Source organism: Tenrec ecaudatus, chromosome 18, assembly GCF_050624435.1.
Source record: "Tenrec ecaudatus isolate mTenEca1 chromosome 18, mTenEca1.hap1, whole genome shotgun sequence".
Lineage (NCBI taxonomy): Eukaryota > Metazoa > Chordata > Mammalia > Afrosoricida > Tenrecidae > Tenrec > Tenrec ecaudatus.
The window spans coordinates 40,600,158-40,621,381 of record NC_134547.1 but is presented as its reverse complement, the minus strand read 5'-3'; the positions used below and the strand labels follow the sequence as shown (position 1 = coordinate 40,621,381).

At 40.4% G+C, this 21,224-nt stretch overlaps 1 protein-coding gene across 4 annotated transcripts in view; it reads right to left on the bottom strand.

The window, feature by feature from the left end:
• CYLD (CYLD lysine 63 deubiquitinase) overlaps positions 1–16,549 on the bottom strand; it is a 101,998-nt gene extending 85,449 nt beyond the window's left edge. The window contains exons 1-4 of one of the 4 annotated variants that reach the window (XM_075537702.1): positions 16,499–16,549; positions 8,460–9,122; positions 3,334–3,636; positions 1,268–1,373 (exon numbers count right to left, since the gene is read on the bottom strand). In XM_075537702.1, coding sequence (XP_075393817.1) covers positions 1,268–1,373; positions 3,334–3,636; positions 8,460–8,963 — 913 coding nt within the window. In that variant the 5' untranslated portion in view covers positions 8,964–9,122; positions 16,499–16,549. The other 3 variants (XM_075537700.1, XM_075537699.1, XM_075537701.1) reach the window with 3 other exon arrangements.
• Positions 16,550–21,224: the final 4,675 nt, after the last annotated feature.

Here is a 21,224-nt window from a genome sequence, read left to right as displayed (position 1 = left end):
AAAATGGGTGCATAAGCAAATGTGGTGAAGAAAGCTGAGGGTGCCCGGCTATCAAAAGATATAGCGTCTGAGGTCTTACAGGCTTGAAGATAAACAAGTGGCCATCTAGCTGAGAAGCAACAAAGTCCACATGGAAGAAGCACACCAGCCTGTGTGATCATGAGGTGTCAATGGGATCAGGTATCAGGCATCTAAGACCCAGAATAAAACCATATCCAAGGTGAATGAATGGGCAGGAGCTAGAGACCCAATGCCCATCTGTAGACAATTGAACATCCCTCACAGAGGGTCACAGAGAAGAGATGAGGCAGTCAGGGTGCAGTACAGCACTGATGAAATACACAACCTTCCTCTAGTTCTTTGGTACTTTCTTCACCCACTATCATGATCTCAATTCTACCTTACAAATTGGATTAGACAGATCATGCACACTGCTATAGGTAAGAGCCCGCCACACAGGGAATCCAGGATAGATAAACCCCTCAGGGCCAACGAGAGTAGAGATACCAGGAGGATTGGGGTGTTGGGGGAGGGAAAGAGGGAATCAATCACAAGGATCAACCTAGAACCCCTCCCAGGGGGGATGAATAATGGAAAAGTGGGTGAGGGGCAACATAGGACGCTGTAAGATATGGAAAAAATGTTCTATAACTTATCATGGGTTCGTGAGGGAGGGCAGGCGGTGAAGCGGGGAAGAAATGGAGAGCTGATATTAAGGGCTCAAGTGGGAAGAGAATTCTTTGAAAATGATGATGGCGGCATATGCATAAATTTACTTGACACACTGAAAGAATGTATGGATTGTGATAAGAGATGTAAGAGCCCCCAATAAAAGCATTTTAATAAATATACATAAAGTCCAATTTCTTAAAAAGTAAAGTTGAATTTCTAACTACAGACCTCCATTATTACTATCCCAAAAATGGAAGAAATTTTGAAGGAGGCCTCTCCACAATATTATATTAGATGACATAACAAGAGGTTATTAGTGAGTAAGCCAGACTCTCAAACAGGTAGCAATTTATAACATTTCCTGACTTTTATAATTATCCATTTGTCTAGTCTTAGAATGGATAAGTGATGAAAGTAAGTGATATATAAAGGCTACCCATACCACATACTTTCAAAATGCAAATCTTTATGTATTTGGGAAGTGAAAAAAAGTTAAGTTCCAAAAACACATCTTGAAACAGATCTATTTATGTCCTTATAGTAAAGTGCATCCTAAAACTAACTTACAAATGAGTAAAATATAGAACAAACATACCTGGGATGATATCATTGATATGCAAAAGAAGTGTACTTTCAACACTTGCAAAACTACAAAGCTGTGCTCCATTAAATCTTCCATCCCAGTTGCCAATAGGATTGTCCTAGGAATTAATTAAAGAATCTGTTACAGAAATCTTCCACCATAAAGTCTAAATATGGACATCAATACTGTCCAGCCAAGAACCCCAAAAATATTTTCATTGATAACATTTACCTAAAACTTTTTTGGTAAAACTTTAAAAGCCTAAAACTTTTTTAGTTTGCCTAAAACTTTCTATATTAAGCATAATTATCACAGAAACCAAGCTTTTGTCTTTGGTGGAGAAGTGAAATCTTAAGAATCAAGTCTCACAAATGATAACTGAATCAAAAGTGTTTTTAATGTTGTACTGGACTATAAATGTGAGTCTATATAATAAAAAAGACATGATTTGCACCAAGAGTTATTAATAGTATATTAATCCTAGGTTGCTCTGATCACTCAACAATTCCTTGGTACATAAATATTCACTTTGAACTCCTATACACTCTTCTGTACATGGGAAGTCTAGTTTTTCATGGTTCCTTTGTCATTTTATAAGTTTGCAAGAATTTTCTCCAAAAGGGAGACTTTGGGATTTAATTATTTTCCACTCCAATGTAGCTGTAGTATCATCTAGGGGTGTGGGGCATGGAGCTTGTTGTTGGGATGGGCCAGTCAGACCAATGGGCTTGAGCACCACTAATATGTTCAGGATGCTAAAATATTTTTGAAAACACGAGAAGATGAAGAAAAATGCATTTTCCAGAACTTTCCTCTAAGTAGCCTACTAAAGTTATTTAAAAAAAAAAAACACTTGGGGATGGGGTGGGGGAGAAGCTCAGGGACAGACCTCTATGAAGCTTATGACCAGTGGGCAAGCTAATTCCGAGACTGCCATCCTAGGAGAGGAAAGTCTCAGTGGCCTGTGCCAAGCTGGAGTCTGAAGTCAACGTCCTGAAGAAGTAACGAATCAACTCCACTCCTTCTTCAACCATAAGCTCCCTAAGTGAGTACTGGAAACATTTTTAAAATGTCGTTTTGAAGGAATGTTTTATGGTTAGCTATCATGAGGGGACCGCTCTGGTTCTAATTTGGCATGTAATAAAGTGTTTCACAAATGCTTTATTTAGAAAATAACTGCTGATATTAATCAAAGTCCCTAGGCAAGATAAGGGAGCCCTGGTGGCATAGTGGTTACCCACAGAGCTGCAATCTACAAGGTCAGCAGTTCAAAACCACCAGCCATTCAAAGGGAGAAAGATAATGGTTCACTCTGCTCCCATAAACTGTCCACAGGGGCAGTTCTAGCCTGTCCTACAGAGTTGCTATGAGTCAGCATCACTGACTCAAGTTAGGCAAAGCACTTAAGCAATAGGATAGCACAAACTTTGGGTAGAACAGTCATGCCTTAGCAACTCAAAGTATACTTGAGGAAATCAGAAATACTTCTGAAAAGACTTTCCTAGAGATTAGGATTCATTAGGATGCAAATAAGCCCAGGGACCTGGAGTTTCACTAGATCCACAGGTGACTGAAACCCAGGCTTTAAAGCATTGTGCTTTTTCTATACTCTGGCACCTTCCTAAAATGATTTTTAGGCTAGGCATTAAAATCACATAAAGACAATAAAATAATGCAAAATATTATTAGAAAAAGAGATACTCAAATCAAAATGAAGCCAATAAAAAGCCTTTTCAAAATTAAAAAAAAATTAAATAAAGTACTGATTGTTTGGTTTATTTTCTGTCTACTGGTTAGCTATAAAATGATAAATCACGATGCTAAACACATTATTCCAATTTATTTACACTTGAAAAAATAGTAAATATAATTATAATCAATCTATAAACCTGGAACACTTCAATGGCCCTTAACCAAAACTAAATTAAAACATGATCTTTAAATTACTCCAAATCCACCAATTTTATGTGTTCAGTATTCAATGTGTTCCAAAATTGGCCATCAATCTAATAATAATATCTAATAATATATTCACAATAATATATTCACAATGGCAAAATAATTTAAAAAAATCTTACCATGTCCACACCAACAAAATATCCTAAACTTTCTTTTCCTGGCAAAACATCACAGAATATAACTGTTCCTGATTCTAAAGTTTCTCCAACCTTCAAAGAAACTCTAGAGTTTATTTCCAGAGGGGGGAGTTCAACTTGCATGGTGTCCATGGGCCCTGCATAATCACTTTCCAATCCAGTCTCATTGTCTTCTAAGATTTCTAGCTTGTCCAAGGCAACAAACACTCCACAGTCTTCATCACACTGGAAGAGTTGCTTTCCTTGATATATCCCATCAGTGAACCCTTGACCACAGCCTTCTTCCTAGTTTTTGAGAGAAAGAGGGAAAATAGATATAGATAGATGGTCCATAATAAAAAGGAATTCTCAGGGTCTTCTCTTGGTAACATTCTAACTGACATAAATGTAATTAAAAACAGTTGCTACTATACTTAGGGTGGCTGAAAATACATAAATAAGAAGCTGTATCTAATACTAAAATAAAGCTACTTGAAAAGACCATTAAAAACCCTAATACACTTTAAAAAATCAATTCCACTTGTTAAATTAGTGTGCTTTTAGCAATAATTTTGACATAAAAATAATTTTAAAATAACAGTAATGTTAACTCCATTTACTAAACACTATGTATATGTCAGCCACTATGTGAAAGCTATTGTGCATCAATACTTCACAAAACACTGCAAATTGGCTGCTAATGGCAAGGTTGATGGTTCATACCCACTAGCCTCTTCTCAGGAGAAAGATGAAGTTATCTGCACCTATAAGATTTACAGTCTCAGAAACCCCATAGAGGATCACTTGTCTGTCAGCCTGTCTTACTGTGGTGGTCTGTGTTGCCATGATGCCGGAAACTATGCCACTGAGAGTCTGTAAGCCAGGAGTGCCACCCAACATGAACACGTTTCACCGCAGCCTCCAGGAAAAGAACAGACGACAAAGAAGGAATCAGCTGCCCACTTCAGAGGAAGTAACCACTGAAAACCTTACGTATAGAATCGCAACACTGTCACATATTGAAGGCCTATGACTGGAAGCAGGGAAGTGTCAGAGATCATGTCAAAGTATGGGTCCCTGAGCCAGAAAGCACTTGAAATATGACTGAAGAGGAGCTGCTAGCTCAGAGTCGAGTCCACCACGGTGATGTGAGTGAAGTAAAAGCCTGTGGGAGTGAAGCTAGTCAGTCTTCATTGGTTAATGGGGCACAACGCAATGGTGAGACCAAACAGCTGAGAACATCAATTAGTAACGGCCGTTTGGAACGTATGAAGTAAGACTTTAGGAAAGTTGGAAGTTGTCAAGGATGAAATGAAAGGCATAAGGACTGGTATCCTCGGTGCTAAGAGAGCTGAAATATGGCTGGTATTGGCCATAATGAATTAGAAAATCATATTATTTACTATGCCAGGAAAGACACAATCAAGAGGAATGGGTTGGATTCATCATCAAAAGGTCATTTCAAGATCTCTCTTGGGAGTTCAATGTTTTCTGTGATAGGATCATATCTATCTGCATCCAAGTAAATCCAATCAACACAATTATAAAATTTATGCACCAAGCACGAAAGCTAGTGATGCAGAAATTGAAGAAGTCTACCAATGTCCTCCAGCTGAAATTGATCAACCATGTAATCAAGATGTGATAGGAATTGGTGATTGGATTATAAAAGTTGGAAACAAAGACGGAGTAGTTGGAATATACTGTTGGTGATCGAAATGAAAGTAGAGATCACATGACAGAATTTTGCAAGAGCAGTAAGTTGTCCATAGAAAATTTTTTCAATAACATAAATGATGACTATACATATGGACTTCTCCAGAGGGAACACACAAATATCAAATTGACTCCATCTGTGGGAAAAGACATGGAGAAGCTCAGTATCGGCAGCTAAAACCGGTGAGGGACTGTCAAACAGACCATCAATTGCTCGTATGTAAGTTTAAGATAAAGCTCAAGAAAATGAATGCAAACCCTAATAGTCAAAACATGAACTGAGTATAGCTGTCCTGAATTTCCAGAACATTGCAAACACAGAGTTGCTGTAGTGAACATTAATGAAAGACGACGTGATGAGCAGTGAGAGGCTATCAGAACATCACACAGGAAAAAAGCAAAAGATCATTGAAAGGTCAAGCAAAAAAGAAAAGATCAAAACGGATGTCACAAAAGACACTGAAAATTGCTCTTAATCACAGAGTAGCTAAGGCACATGGAAAAATAATGAAGTCAAAAAGCTGAACAGAACGTTTCAATGGCTAATCTGAGAATACAAAGTAAAATATTCTAAGGAAACATGCACAGCCCAAGAGTTAGAAAACCAAACATGAAAGACATGCTCAGCATATCTTCAATGGAGAGAACGCAAGAAAAAGCTCCAAGCCTTAAATTGCAAGACTGAAAGATTCTATGGACAAAATAGTGATGGACCCAGGAAGCATCAAGAGATGGAGAGAGTACAGAATCACTGTACCAAAGGCTGCGTCAGCGTTCAGCCGTCCCAAGGGGTAGCACGTGAGCATGAACCAACGGGGCTGAAGAAGTCCAAGCGGCACTAAAAGCACCAACCAAAAACAAGGTTCCAAGAATTGATGGAATACAAACTTAAATATTTCTACAAGCTGATAAAACATGGAAAACACTTATCTACACCAGGAAACTTAGAAGACAGCTACATGACAAATTAACTGGAAGAGATCCACATTTGTACCCATTTCAAAAACAGGTGACCCAACAGAATACGCAATTATAAAATAAAATTAATATCACATGCAACTAAAATCTTGCTGGAGCTCATGCAACAATGCCTGCAGAACTACACTGACAAGGAACTACCAGGGGTCCAGGCCTTATTCCGAAAATGACGTGGGACAAAGGTCATCATTGCTGACATATGACTACGCGCTGAGAGCAAGAGAATGCCAGGAAGACGTTTACTTGAGTTGTAGGGACTATGCAAAGGCGTTTGACTTGTAGTTCATAACATACTATGGATTACCGTGAAAAAACAGTAATTCCAGAACACGCCATTGTACTCATGTGGAACCTAAACATGGATCAAATGCAGTGTGCAAATAGAGCATGGTCCACAAGCGGGAACAGTGTGCTCAGGGTTGTTCCCCCTCACCATTCTTACTGACTCAATCTGAATGCTGAGAAATAACCAGAGAACCCGGATTATATGACAAAGAATGTGGCATAAGGATGGGAGGAAGGCTTCTACCAAGCTTCAGTATACAGATGACACAACCTTACTGCTGGAGGACCTGGCGCACTCGCTGATGAAGATCAAGGAGTGCAGCCTTTCGGGGTGAATCACAACTCAATGTAAAGACAAAATCTTCCCAAGTGAACCAACAGGTAACATCCTAACAAATGGAGAAAAGTTTGAAGGGCTCAATAGAAATGAAATGTCTAGGAAGCGAGGATGGCAACACATGTACAAATGTGCTTGATACACTGACGTATGGATTGCTACAAGAGCAGGAAGAGCCCTCAATAACATGCTTTAAAGAAAAAAGTGTTTGAAGTTGTCAAGGATTTTATCTTGCTTGGATCCACTGGCAATGCTCATGGAGCAGATCAAATGGACGCCCTTTCAGGGGAAATCCGCTGCACAAAACCTCTCGGGAGCGCTGACGAGGAGGGATGCTACTCTGAGGACGAGCCCAAACCGTGGCATTTTCAGTTACTTCGTGTGCGTGTGAAAGCTGCACATCGAATGAGGAAGACAGAATAAGAATCGATGCATTTAATGTTGGTTTTGGCAAAGATTACGAATGCTGGTGGTAGCATGAACTGCCGAACCAAACACAAAGTCCGTAACAGAAGAAGTACGGTGCTCCTTCGAGGGAAGGATGGCAGGATTTCATCTTCGGGCATGTTGTCAGGGGAGCGAAAACGAGGAGGGCCCCCAACGCGGTGGACTGGCAGAGTGGCTGCAACAGTCACAGGGACTTGTGAGTTTGGTGCAGACCTAGGCGGTGCTTTGTTCTGCTGTGCACAGGGCTGCTATAGGTCAGAACTGACTTCTGGGAACCCCACAACTGTCGGTTCAAATGCATGAGAGGACAGTGGGCGTCTTTTGGAGGGTTCTATTTTACAGCAAATTCAGAGATGCTGCAGACCTCAGGTAATTACTCACTGAGATAGGCAAGGGCAGATCCAAGATTCAAATGCCCAGTTCTTTCACAATCACTTCTAAGTGTATAGAAAACAAATAAGGCATGGAATTCTACTTACAAGAATGCCAACGTGACAGTGATATTTAAATTACTGAGAGGCAGTGTTAAATTTGGAAATATACTCACAGAGGTCTTGGGTCTGTGCTTAGTGCAAAATGAGTTTCATATGCAGTGTTAAGTTTAAAATGCAACAACTTAAATACCAAAGTCCCATTGCATCAAATTATCACTGCTCAGCAGCATGCACTAGGAAAAAGCCCTGAGAAACCCACAATGATAATGTCACGATTATCAATGAACAATTGTGAATTGGTTTAAAACCTAGTAGATTAATGTAACCAAAAATTAAGTCTACTCCCACTGAGTCAAATCTAACCCATAGCAATTCTATATAGGGTGTCCAAGACTGAAAATGTTTACAGGTTTAACAGACAATCTCACAATCTTCAATGGAGTACTTAGTGGGTTTGAACTGCTGACCTTCTGGTTAACACTCCAACACCCAACACAGAGTGCCACCATATCAAACTTCTTCAGAGTTTGATATCAACAGAGAGTTAAACTTTCTGACACAACATTTTCAATAACTACATGATTTATTTGTATTTCCCACTGTAGTAGGTCGATCTTTAGTCCTTTTCCAAGGAGGAACATTCAGTGGGGCAGCTTTATAACTACCTGGGGCTTCCACGACCGGGGGTTGCCATGCCAGCACATGGGGTTGGCCCTGACAGCAACTAGCCAGAGCAACTACAGAAGTTAGTTTAAACAACAATGTAGGATGATGTTTCAATACATATGCTTTGTGTCACCTTTTTTATTTAAAAAATCCTAGACTGTGAATATTAAATATTATAAAACATTTCTGTAGAAACTTAGTTTAAAAGTAAAAAAAAAAAAAAACTTGTGTGCACTCACACACACAACACAAAAGCCCAAACTTACCAGTAATTCTACTCCAAAGTATATTCCTGACACTGTCCTCTCTGCTAACAAGGGCCCTCTGAAGCGCACAACTCCAGGAAATTTTTCTTCCCCAGGTCTCAGCTGCACTTTCACGGCACAGCCCACGTCTATTTGGAGGCCTTTGCTCAGTCTGCTTCTGTTTTTAAATAGGCTCAGTCTCTCCTCAGAGTTGGTAATTGCCAAAAGCAACTCTGTGAACTTTTCACTTATTTCTACAACGTCCTTTTCATCAACAAAAAGAACTGCATGTGATTGCTCTAAAATTTTTAATCCAATCTGATTTTTCTTGCCTTTTGCAGCCGGAATCCTTGAATGCCCCAAAGAACGATCTTGGATATACTGTCCGATGCTCCCCTTTGGTACTTTAAGGACTTTTTGTGTTTGTTTATCTGTTACACTGCATTCTTGAAGAAGTATATAAAAAATCCTTTCTTCCCAGTAGGGGGAAGTAACCTTTTCTTGGCTCCATAAGCTCGAACTCATTGTGATATTAACTTTAAAACAGTAACTCAAAAAAAAGGCAGGGACACAACATCTATTAAGTTTGTCACAAAACTGCAAAAGATAAATTCACCGGAAGTCCCAGAGCATATCTGTAGCAATGTGATGTCCATACTGCAAAAAGACCGCAAATGAAAATTCCTAGAGGACAAGCAAAAAGAAAGTTTAGACTTCATCTTATATAATCTAAAACTAAAATAGTGTTAAGAAACTCATTCCATTGGCAAAAACACAAAATGAATTGTTCCAAAAGTAGTTAATGGGGTGAAAAGACATATATTCCTTGCAACTACCATAATTTTGCAAATTTTAAAAAACAGATGAAAAAAACAAGAAATTTGTAAAATACCTTCAGAGGCAACAAAATATGTGTTTGCAAAACACTCAAATCTATGAAATTAAATTCAAGTAAATACCATAAACATAAACTTACATACAAGTCCTGGCATTAAAAAAAATTTTTTTTAAGCAGCTTTTTCAGAGAATTCCAACTTAAATATGCGGCTGTTTTTCAGTCGACACATGTCTCTCTAGTTTTAAAAAGTTATTTCTGTACATGGGTACACTACACATAAAAGGGCAAATCCAAAAAGTAGTTACAAAATCGGAGAAATCTGTAACAATAATATCAAAATGTGAAGCTATTGCTGCTCCACATATCTTCCCTCTAGATTTACATACTTCTGGAGGAAAAACAAATTATCTCCAATACCTGAGGACGCTGCACTCTTAGCTGGGTGTCAGGGACTCAACTTGTGCTTCTTTTCAATGTCTGTGACACACTAGGGTGGATGGCTAAATCTCCCAGTGTAATCCTCACAGGACCGCCTTCAATACCTAGCTGTGACCATCACTGTGGGGGAGGAAATCCCTCAGTCAAAACCATCCTGGTCTTTGTCTCACCAATGCACTTTTCCATTTTCTTAAAGGCTCTTTGATTATAAGTCCCTGAGACTGTTCTGCGTCCTTTGAGAAAATCTGTCAGAATTACTGCTTTGCGATCCAAAAACACAATTGCCATTAACCTTCTGGGCTTGACTTCTCTGCCTTGAATTTATTTGGCCCAGCAGATTTCAGGAGCCGGGGTTTTTGTTTGTTTGTTTTTAAAGATTATTTTATTGGGAGCTCTTACGCTTTTATAAGAAGCCAGTTTTGATAAGGCCTTTGCTCTAGATCATATTGGGAAACCCAGGACTTATTCCCAGTTCTAAATTGTTCCACAAAATCTCCTTTATCAGCTTCAATCTTATTTAAAAGACTGCTGGAAAGATAAACCATTTGAGCTCGCTGATCTTGGTATATTTCTGGTACACATGGAACCAAGGGCCCCTTAAAATTGAAAATGCCACAATATGTGGGTTCTCAACTTCAATAGCTATCTCTTCCACGGTAATTCTGTAGTCCTTTTCCCACCACTTCTGCACTTCAGCAAGTTTCTACCTGATTCATCTTGGAGGTACTCCCCACCTTCCTTAAAAACCTTCACCTATCTAAAAAGTGTCACTTTATGTGGTTATGTGGGGCAACATGCCTGCTACAGTGCTGACAACTGGCTCAAATATAGCAATTATGAAGATAAAATTGATTCCAATATGACAATTGTGAGGCCAGCACCCAGCCAAGTAGTGTTTCATCTTGTAGTACATATAGCCTAGCCACAAAACAGGATTCCTGTAAACTTGCTGCGCAGCTCAAAAGACTTGGGAAGATGACCACTTCAGATCCAAGAAACCTGATATTGACCCTGCTTGCAAAAGCATTCTCCCCTAGGACACAAAAGGTTCATTTTTGAAGATATCCTCCCAATGAGAAGACTGCAAATGTAATACTGAGAAAAAATTGTCTGCAGCCATCAACTAACCAAAGAGACATGCTTCATGCTTAAGCATGTTTTATTTTATAGAAACCCATCCATGTACAAGCTAGCAACCTAGTAGCATTACTTGATGACTTACTGCAGTGTTAGCTATCAAGAAAAACACTACCAAAGTCACATTCATAAACTTTTAACAATTCATTTATCTATGCGCAATGTTTGATAATGGACCACTTGATTTCTGGCTCAATTTTGTTTCTTTTATTTTGTATATTTTGTCCTTTAATTTCAAATATAAAATGTTCGTATACTGTAAATTTAATTATACTTAATATACTTAGAAGGTACACACAAAAGATGGGGTTTTTCCCCAGATGTAAATTTTCAGTTAAATTTTTTACAACAATATTCATCATTCCAAAAATATTTATAATCCTCATTTTAATTGACTTTAAATTACATAATTCCATTCATTCAAGTTGAAATGTTTATTCCTTATTTTGGTGAAAACAATCATTCCAGTGTGTTCTTTGTTAGAGAGAGTAACAATGACTTTATTTAGTAGCCAGCACTAAATACAGTACTTATTTCATTCTTCTTTGGGGCAGCAGGATCCATACCCAGTATTTTTCTTCTGCTTACAGCACAAATAGCACTATCTTATCTATTCGCACATACATACATATGCTTATTTATTTTTATAGCACATACATATTGTGGTTTCTGTCTTGGAATTAAAAAATAAATATTCCTAGAACTACAGAACCAAATTTAAAGTTCAGTCGTTTATCTTAATAATTATACCATCTGAAAAAAATCTGTACACAGAATAGCACTTCTTTTAGAAACCACTGTTAGGTAATCAGATATTTAACAATGGTCAACTTTGAGACAGGGCTCATCACCGGGCACCCCTTCAAAGCAGCATCTTGAGATAGCTGTGCAGTAAAGGCGGGAACAGATCTACATGAGGTAATTCTCATGGCTTTATTTATTCCACTTTTGTAATGTGTTTGCTTTAACTCCACTTGAGGGCACTGTCCCCTTCAAAAAGAAGGTGGTCAACTTAATTTGCCACTTAGATAAGACACCTGTGGAAACCTGTATCTTAGCACTATACAAATGATAGTTTATTTTCTGAACCCCCTTAGAGAGGTTGCCCAAGCAGTTCCCCAGTCCTTTAACTTGGCTCTGTTCCCTTCAGGTACCAAAATGAAATGCTCCTTTTGACACAGTGCCCTTAAAGTGCCAACATTGTCAACAAGGCAATGGCCTTGTTCTTTTCTGATCACTGTATAGTCATTATGAAGAGATACTATGATCTGCGACTCAGATACAAATTGGGACTTTGCTAGAGGATTTGCATGACATGTTACGCTATCTTTAAAGGTATCAGCCACAATTTCCCTTCCCAATCAACTATTTTCTGTGGTTTCCTGCAGTATGCATTTGACTTCTTCAGTTCTGAGCTGCAAGACGGTGAACAATGTAAAACGATACAATAATAAAAAGTACAACAACAAAAGAATACATACATTGTAAAAGGGCCTTTTAGGAGTAAAATCCATAAGATTTACTGCATATTTTGTTGCTCTCAGAAAACTTAGATCAACCAAAAAGAAAATTTCAAACCAAAAAATAAGCTGTTGTTTGGACCTCTTAAAAATATATTAAGAACCAACTGCAATGATCGACATGTAACACCACGCCCCCGGCCCCCCACCCCCCAGGGGGACAAACAACAGAAACATGTGTAAGGACAGAGACAGCAGACAGTCTAAATATGAAAATAATAATTTCTAATTTATCAGGGGTTAACGGGGGAGAGGGAGGTAAAAACGAGGAGCTGATACCAAGGGCGCAGCATTACAACATTCCCTTAAAAAAAAAAAGGTATTGAAATTTTTCTGACAAAAAAGCATAACAATTCCATTATTATTTTGTGAATAAAATATTTTTAATTACTTCAAGTGATTTCTTCAATGTTAAAATTAGGACTCCCTTGGCTCTTAAATTAGATGCAAAAACTCCTGCTCCATATAATTTTTTAATTTAACTCATTCATGTCAACTCCTGCTTCATATAGCTTTCTCTAACTATATTCTATAACTATATTCATGTCATAATGTTTTAAAAATTTTTAATCCATGTAATAACTTAAAATATCACATTATCATTAATATTACATTACCAAGGCAAAACTAAATTATTATGTGTACTCCATCAGGATACTATATTTAAATTGTTTAATATTTTCAAATTCAAGTGTTTTTTTAATTACCTGAGACAGTTAACAAGACTATTAGACATAACTTTTCATATTAATAAGATAGTTTAAAAATAGTCATCAAGCACTATATTTTAAGGTAAACTAAACAATAAATGGTAACTTTATAACTTGCACAGGGGAATGAGCTGCCCCAGTAACAGAGTGGATCATGTTAGACAAGTACAACAGTCAAAGCGGAGGGTTATAAAATATTTAAAGAGCACAGTCCAAAAATAAAAAGGAGATGGCCAACCTCTTTTAGAAAGAACCCATTAAGGAATAATAAGTTTTAAATTATCACATTAAAAATTGCAACTGATAGGTAGAGAAAGTTGAGTGGGGGAATTTTAAGGCTCTATCATTTAGAGGCTCCTAAGACCCTGCTAGTACACTTTTCTCCAATTACAGAGATGAATAATTAGGATGGCCATATTCTATTCTTACTTGGATATGAAAAATAACTCAATTAAGTCTTAAGAGCCCCAAAGAATGTATGAAGAAAATGGCTGAAATCACACTGTTAATGATATCTTTGTCCATCAGGAAGGGCTTTTTGTTTTTATTTGTTCACTTGTTAAGTATTTTTACATACTCAGCACAGTGTCACAGGCACTGAAAAACACAAGATTTAAGATAGGATGGGTGCACACAACAGGAATCATGCCATGTTCACTCAGCTTCTGTCTGTAAGTAAAGGTTTCACATGTGTGTTAGTGAGGCAACACACAAAGACATACATACAGATTCTTAAAAACAGGCTCAAGCTGGGGGTTGATGTCGAGGAAGAAATTTTCATTTGTCCTCTCTTACTACTTTTCTTGAATTTTTAAAAAATTGCTTCTAATGTATTTCATTTTGCATATATCATGAGTGACTCATCTACATACTACATTTCTAATTTCATGTTGGAAAATTAAGTGATTATGAATATTCTGATAATGACTAAGAACCGAATTCACATTACCTAACAGTTGAAATACATTTGAAACTCAAGGCCCTATTGAATAGGAGATCTTTCTTTTAACCACGCTCAGGATGAGGGACGGTTCAAGTGGAATACATTTGAAAATGTATCTGATTATCAGAGCTAGTCAGCGTGTATGAGGAGTAAAGAGGAACTTAATTATTGTAAAACAAATTAAGTTGCACATAAAAATATTAAAGACCACAATGACCAAGTTTGAAAGATAATAAATAATACAAATGAAAAAGATTAGCTACATGAAAAACACAATCAGTTAATTTATCAAAAGCACAATGTCATTTTGATTCTCAAGTTTGCAGGCTATACTTTCCTAAAGAACTTTTTAATATCTCCTGGGATGTTTGAGTTGTTCTAAAGAGGCTATCTCATCAAGAATTAAAGTTACAATATTAAAATATTGTCCCGAATTTGGGCAGGAGGGTCAATCCAGAAGGACACCGTGCTTGATAAAGGATAGGACCAGCAAAAAAGAGGAATCGTCCCCAAGAGGAGGAAAGGCACATGGGCTCACACAAAGACAGGACAGTGAAGATGGTGCAAGGCTGGGCAGTGCTTCATTCTACTGAACACTGGGTGCTGCGAGTTGGAACCAACCGGGTATCACCAACCAGCAACAACAATGATACGTGGCAACGAGGACGGAGTCATTGTATAGACGACAGAGAGAAGACACACTAACCTGTTTCCAACCTGTCTATGACTAGAAAAGAGCTTTAATTTCCTTGTAATTCAAGTACACGAAAATGCAGTCCTTTTAAGTCCTGTGTACATGAAAACAACTTGGATTTATAATGAAAAATTAGAGTTTGGCTCTTGTGCCTATATCCATAGTAGAAAACCAATGAACAAATGCTGCCTGTCCCACAAGAGTTAACTCTGGCCACCACAAACTGCAAGTTCCCCCAAGTCCTTTCTTTTTATATTTCTAGTGCCCCGACCGTTTATTACCTGATAAAGTTCATGTAAAATAAATGACCTTATAAACTGAAACAGTGAAAACCAAAAGTTCATCATCATAAATAATGATGACTAAAGGGAGCCCTGAGGCAAAGTGGTTACACATTAAGCTGCATTCCTCAAGGTCACAAGTTCGAAACTACCAATAGCTCTGAGGGAGAAAAACGAGATTTTCTACTCCAACGAGTTTTATAGTCTCAGAAACTCACAGGGGTTTGTCCTATCAGGTCGCTATGAGTTGGCATCAACTCACTGGCAGTGAGAATTATGATTAAAAGCTTCTTCCAGGTTTAAAAAATACTGCCGTCGAATCTATTCTGGCATATACAACAGCCTTAGTAGCTCTTCACAAAATTTACTACCCAATGAGAAGGTGGCTTCTATGGAAAAAAGAAAAGAAAAAAATTACAAAACCATACTAAAAAGCATTAGAGAGTGTTCTGGGTGTTATCGGTATGCATAGTGCATGAACTTCAATAAGAATTTTCAGCACATTATTGTCTCCTAATTCTGTTCCAGTTCAATCCACCTACAACTCAGTGGGAAATAGTAGGCCATTAAGTTGGCTAGGGGAATGAGGGGGTAGAAAACCAACACTTAAGTAAATGAACATCCTCTCTTAAAATCGGAATTTTCCTCTGGGAGTCTGTACTTGGAAGATGAACAATCGTTAAGTCCCCTAATTATTTCATAATTAAATCCTTAATTACTACACAGCAGCTGACCCGACTGATGGGAGTACCAACTCCGGAGAACGGCAGCTTCCTTCCAGATTTCAGGAGGTAGATCTGCTAATAAAAACTACGTCTATAACGAGAGCGAGAGAAATACCTGGTCTCCAGTGTTCACCTTTCACCTAAGGCAGTTGTGTAAAACCATGCTCAGCCTGGAAAGAGGAAAACCGGGAGAGAGAGGGGAAAAAAAAAAAGCAAAACACGCCATTTAAGGAGGCCAAAACCCCACTGTTCGGGGGAGGTGGGGCACAAACACCCCAAACCGATCAACACGCCCCAAGGCACAGACCGGAGCTAGTACAGCTCGAGCTCTAGATGCCAACTGGGGCTTGGGGAGGCGGCCAGCGGCCCGTGCCTCAGTTTCTCTATCTGTAAAAAAGGTCGACGCCGGAGCCTGCGTCTGCGCCCACCCCCGGAGGCTTGCTTCTCCTCCCCGGAGGTCGGCTCTCGGGACCCGGGAAGGCCTCGGGGTGGCGGAGGGAACGGGGAAGCCCCGGGGGTGGGGAAGTCCGGGCTGACGTCCGCGGACTCTGCCCTCCGCTGGCACGGCCGCCTGCGGGCCGGCGCTGTCAACTGATCCGCCCGCAGGCCCGACGGCCGCCGCGGGGTCCGGAGCGGCCAGGGGACGGCTGGGCAGCCCTGCTCGCCCGGCTCCTGCACTCACCTAGGGCGGCGGGGTGTCTCCTCTGCCCTGGCCTCCCCACCCTGCGCCGCCGGCCGACCCCGGCGCCCCTAACCCACCGCAGTAGTATTTACCTCGGAGGCGCCGCCCCAGCTCAGCCGAACTTGCTACTTGGGCCCGCCCCCACCAGCCCGGCCTCCGCCGCCTTCGAGTCACCCAAGAGCGAGGAGGAGGCGGGGCAACCGTCACCTCAACCAATGGCGGCCTGCGAGGCGTCCCTGCGAAAGCCGTGATTGGGCATCCCCTTAGCAGACCTTCTTTCAATGGCTGCCGACCCGGGTCTAGGCCGAAGGGACTGCCCCCTCCTTTCAAGATCGGTAGAGCCACAGGGAAAGCGGAGGCGAGGGGCGGGAGGGAGAGAGAGAGCCGAGCGCGGAAGGGTATTTCTGATTGGACGACACGCAAGGATGTCGCACCACCATTGGCTACAACTGGAGTCAGGGCGGGGTGCCGTGCACCCTGCCGCTCCACCTTGCAGACTTTAGCAAAAGCTTGGTTCAGCTGTCAAAAATCCGGTAAACGGGCAATTTGCGTGTGGGTGAGGAGCATTCCAGGGGAAAGCTGTACGTGGGGCTCCGGGGTTGCATGCCAGAGCAAAGCGTTAAAAATCATACCGAAGTTTTCCCTTTCACTTTCAATTTGTAGCCTCGTGACACGGGGAAACCCCAAACCTCGCTGAACCTCAATTTCTTGATCTGTAAAATGGAGAGAATAGTAATATTTGTTTTATAGTACTGCCGTGAAGTACCATATTAAAGTTTCGGGCAGATATTAAGAGCTCCCTCGGTAAATGTTAAATCTCTTTCTCTCTTTCAGATTCAGCAAGAGAATCCCGTGTTCCTTGACCATCTATTTGCAGCACCTAGCCCAGTTTGTGGGAGAAGTCCCAAAAAGGCGGTAAAAATTCCTGCCTCACTCAATCTTGCGCCCTTGGCCACCAGCCAGGACTTCGGTGTAGTTAAGGATCTTTTAATTAAAAGAGCGGTTTCTGATTCCCAAAAGTGCTCAAAATATTTAAGGAAGGGCTTTTTATAATGTCCCAGAGTCTAGCGGTGTTTTACTGCACTAGATACTCTAATTAATTCCGTCTCCTTTACACTTTGACTACTAATTATAGGAGAAGATGATTAATACTCAGAGAGGAGGAGGAGGAGGAGTGTGTGTGTGTCTGTATGTTTAATCATACACAAATTTCCCCAGTGGAAAGTGACATGATTTTGAAGGCCAGAGGGATTTAAAATGATGGGTACATTAAAGTCACATGAGTGACTACTGACAACAGTTATAAACATGCGACTCTCGCCCTTGCCATGCGTTGTTGTTAGCTATCTTCAAGCCAGTCTATAGCAACTCTATGCTCAACAGAACAGAACACTGCCCTGACCTACAACATCCGCACAGTGGTTCCTATGCTTGAGCCAATTTTTGCAACTACTGTGTTAATCCATCTCGTTGTGTTTGGGTTTTTTGTTTTGTTTTGCTTTATACTGCCCTTCTTCTTTACCAAAAACGATGTCCTCCAAAACTGGTCTCTCCTGACAACGTGTCCAAAGTATGGAAGATGAGGTCTTGTCATCCTTGCCTCTAAGAAACACTGTCCATACTTCTTCCAAGACAGATCTGTTAGAAGTGCGTGATATTGTCAATATTCCTTTCCAGCACCATAATTCAAATGTATCAATTCTTCTTCAGTCGTCCTTATTCAATGTCCACATTCACATGCACATGAGGCACTAGAAAATACCGTGGCATGGGTCCCTTGCCACAATCAACCAAAATGAAAATGACTTTATTTTGAAAACCTGAACCTCAAATCAACCCCTATGTCTCTCCTCTCCCAGGCTTACTGATCACACTTCAGTAGAAAACAGTAAAATAGAAACAGCAGGCTTGGCCCAAGGACTTACCTCAATGACCAAAAACTACACCAGTTTCTATTGAGTTGGTTCCAACTCATGGTGGTTTCACATGTGTTGGAGTAGAACTGTGCTCAGTAGGATTTTCATTGATTGTGGCCTCTTAAAAGTTCATCACCAGCTCCTATCAAATGGGTATGGCTGACTAGAATATTGTGTTGAAAACAATTCTGAACCTGTATTCCATTTCATGAGGAAGAGACATACTGCCACTGGATGATATGGCAAATAGTTTCATGGTGCTCTTATACACAATCCTTGATAAGGCAGTTTCTTCTTATAGATGATAGATAGATAGATAGATAGATAGATAGATAGATAGATAGATAGATAGATAGATAGATGAGGGACTAAAGTCAACGGGAGGAAAATATTTGCCCCGAGAGATGAGCTGAGACCTTGATTCTTTGGATTTCAAGCCTTGACTCTTTCTAGGTCTGTTTAAGTGGATTGCCCATGAAATGTCCATGCTTTCTGCCTTCTAAATTCTCCCTTCATTTAAGCCCCTCTTCCCCCAGTCAAAGCCCAGCTGCTTTCTAGAGCCTTTGCAGAGAGATGGCTCCATCCCCAAAGAACCACGTTCATTTATCCATCACTTCTTAGCCTAGTCCACCCAGCCTGACCCTAGCTCCATGAAGCCTGTGGTTGACTTTCTGAGCAGGTTCTGGGACCATGGCAGTATATTAGAATGATGCCACCCCTGCCCTCCATCAAGGCAGAACTTAACAACTAATTAATTAATCACTGCGGTAGTTAGGGATTATGTCAACTAGACTCTCCACATGAGGGGTGGAATTAAACCTGTCAATCAAGTGGAAACCTGATTACACCGTGATGCCATAAGTCTTTTGTATAAACGCAAGGTGAACAGAGATTATATCTCTATCTGCCACTTTGCCTTCCTCCTCTATGGGATTTCACTGGGATGCATTGTCTGCCTCCAGGGGTGACCCCATATGGGCCACCCAACCCTGACAGCTGACAGCACCCTAATTTCCAAAGACTTTGGATCCATATGACTGCACATATTGGCCTATCATCACCCTGCTTCCCACTTCACCTTTTAGCATCAGCTACATGAGGTTGAAGAGGACCCCAGAGGTACTGGACCTATGGACTTGAGTTGGACTCAGCTGGGACACTTTCTTTTGAAATTTTTTTAAATTTAAAGATCATTTTATTGGGGGTTCTTACAGCTCTTATAACAACCCATACATCAATTGTTACAAGCATATTTGTACATATGTTGCCATCATTATTTTCTAAACATTTAATTTCTACTGAGCCCGTAGTATCAGCTACTCTTTGTCCCCTACCTTCCCCCCACCCTCGTGATACCTTGTTAAGTTATAAATTATTATTTTCATATTTTATACTGACTGCCGAATTCCTTCCCCGCCAGTTTCTGTTATTCGTCCCCCTGTGAGTGTGTGTGGTTATGTGTCAATCATCACATTCAGTTCCTCTTTCCTCCCATCTCTCTCCACCTTCCCCCTACCCTTCTAGTATCACTACTCCCATTCATGTTCCTGGATTTTGTGTGTCGTGAGATCTTATCTCTTATCTGTACCTGTGCACATGCTCCAGTCAAAGTGGAAGGCAGAACTGGAGCCATGATAGTTGGGGGGTGGGTAGGGGAGGGAGTGGTCAGGAAGCCTCAAGGAACCAGAGGAATATTGTGTTTCATCAGTGTGTTACTGCCCTTAGTTGACGTATCCCTTCCTTGTGACTCTTCTGTGAGGGGGTGTGGGACACCTTGATGTAAAGTTGCTTCTTGATATGAAGTTATCTCTTGTACATAGATGCGTGTCACTGGGTTAGTTTCTCCAGACAGTCCAGCCTCGCACGATCATCTATTTAATTACAGTTACAGTGAGCCTCTGGAGGACCACTACTCTGACCACACACAAACGGGTGGCTGGGTACTCAGGGAAGAATTGTTTGAAGATAACACCTTTACGATGAGGGTGGAGAGATAAAAGAAAGTTAGGGGTGAGGGGCAATGCTCCTAGAAGCAAGAACAGGAACTGAAAGAATTGGAGTACAGAAGTGTAGGTTCAAAAGAGCCATTCCCCCAGGTCCATGTGGACTAGGGTAATAGGCCAAGAAAAGAGAACCCTTGGGCATGTTTTAAACAGGATTGTTTTTCTTAGCTGCTATCTAGTCATAACCGACTCATGGTGACCCATACACAACAGAATGATGATTCACACACAATATACTCTATCTGATATGCCAATTATGACTTGGGACACTGTAAACCATAGATTTTTTTTCATTTACTGATTTTGAGAAAGTAGATAAATAGGCCTTTCTTCCTAGTCCATCTTATTCTAGAAGCTCCATTGAGACTTACTCCTCATCAGGTAGCACACAAACCTCCACCTGCCGACAGGGAGTAGCTGTGAAAAAGATGCAAAAGCCGGGAGTCAACCCTGAGTCGTCAAAGCAAGAATGTGACCACTGAACTATCGCTGCCCTCTGAAACAGTGTGGTAAACTAAGATCTAGACTGTCGGGCACTTTCTCTTCATTGTGCACAGCAGGAGCCCAATGAAAAGCTACTGAACTGTGTGAAGCTCTCTCTTTCAACAGGTGATTAGCTTCTGATAGATAAAATGACACTTTCCAAAAACCAAACTCTCTGCCGTCAAGTTGATTCACGTTCATGGCAATAGGAGAAAACTGCCCCTGTAACTTTTTAGCTGAATAGAAAGCCGTGTCTTTCTCCAGAGAAGCAGCTGGTGGTTTTGAACTGCTGATCTGGCGGTAAGCAGCTCAAACTGTAAAGATTCAATAAAACCTTCTCAGCCACACTAGTCATGATTCCTGAATAGTCAGTGCCTGGCTACTCTCAAACGGCTACTACAATCTCACCAAATTCA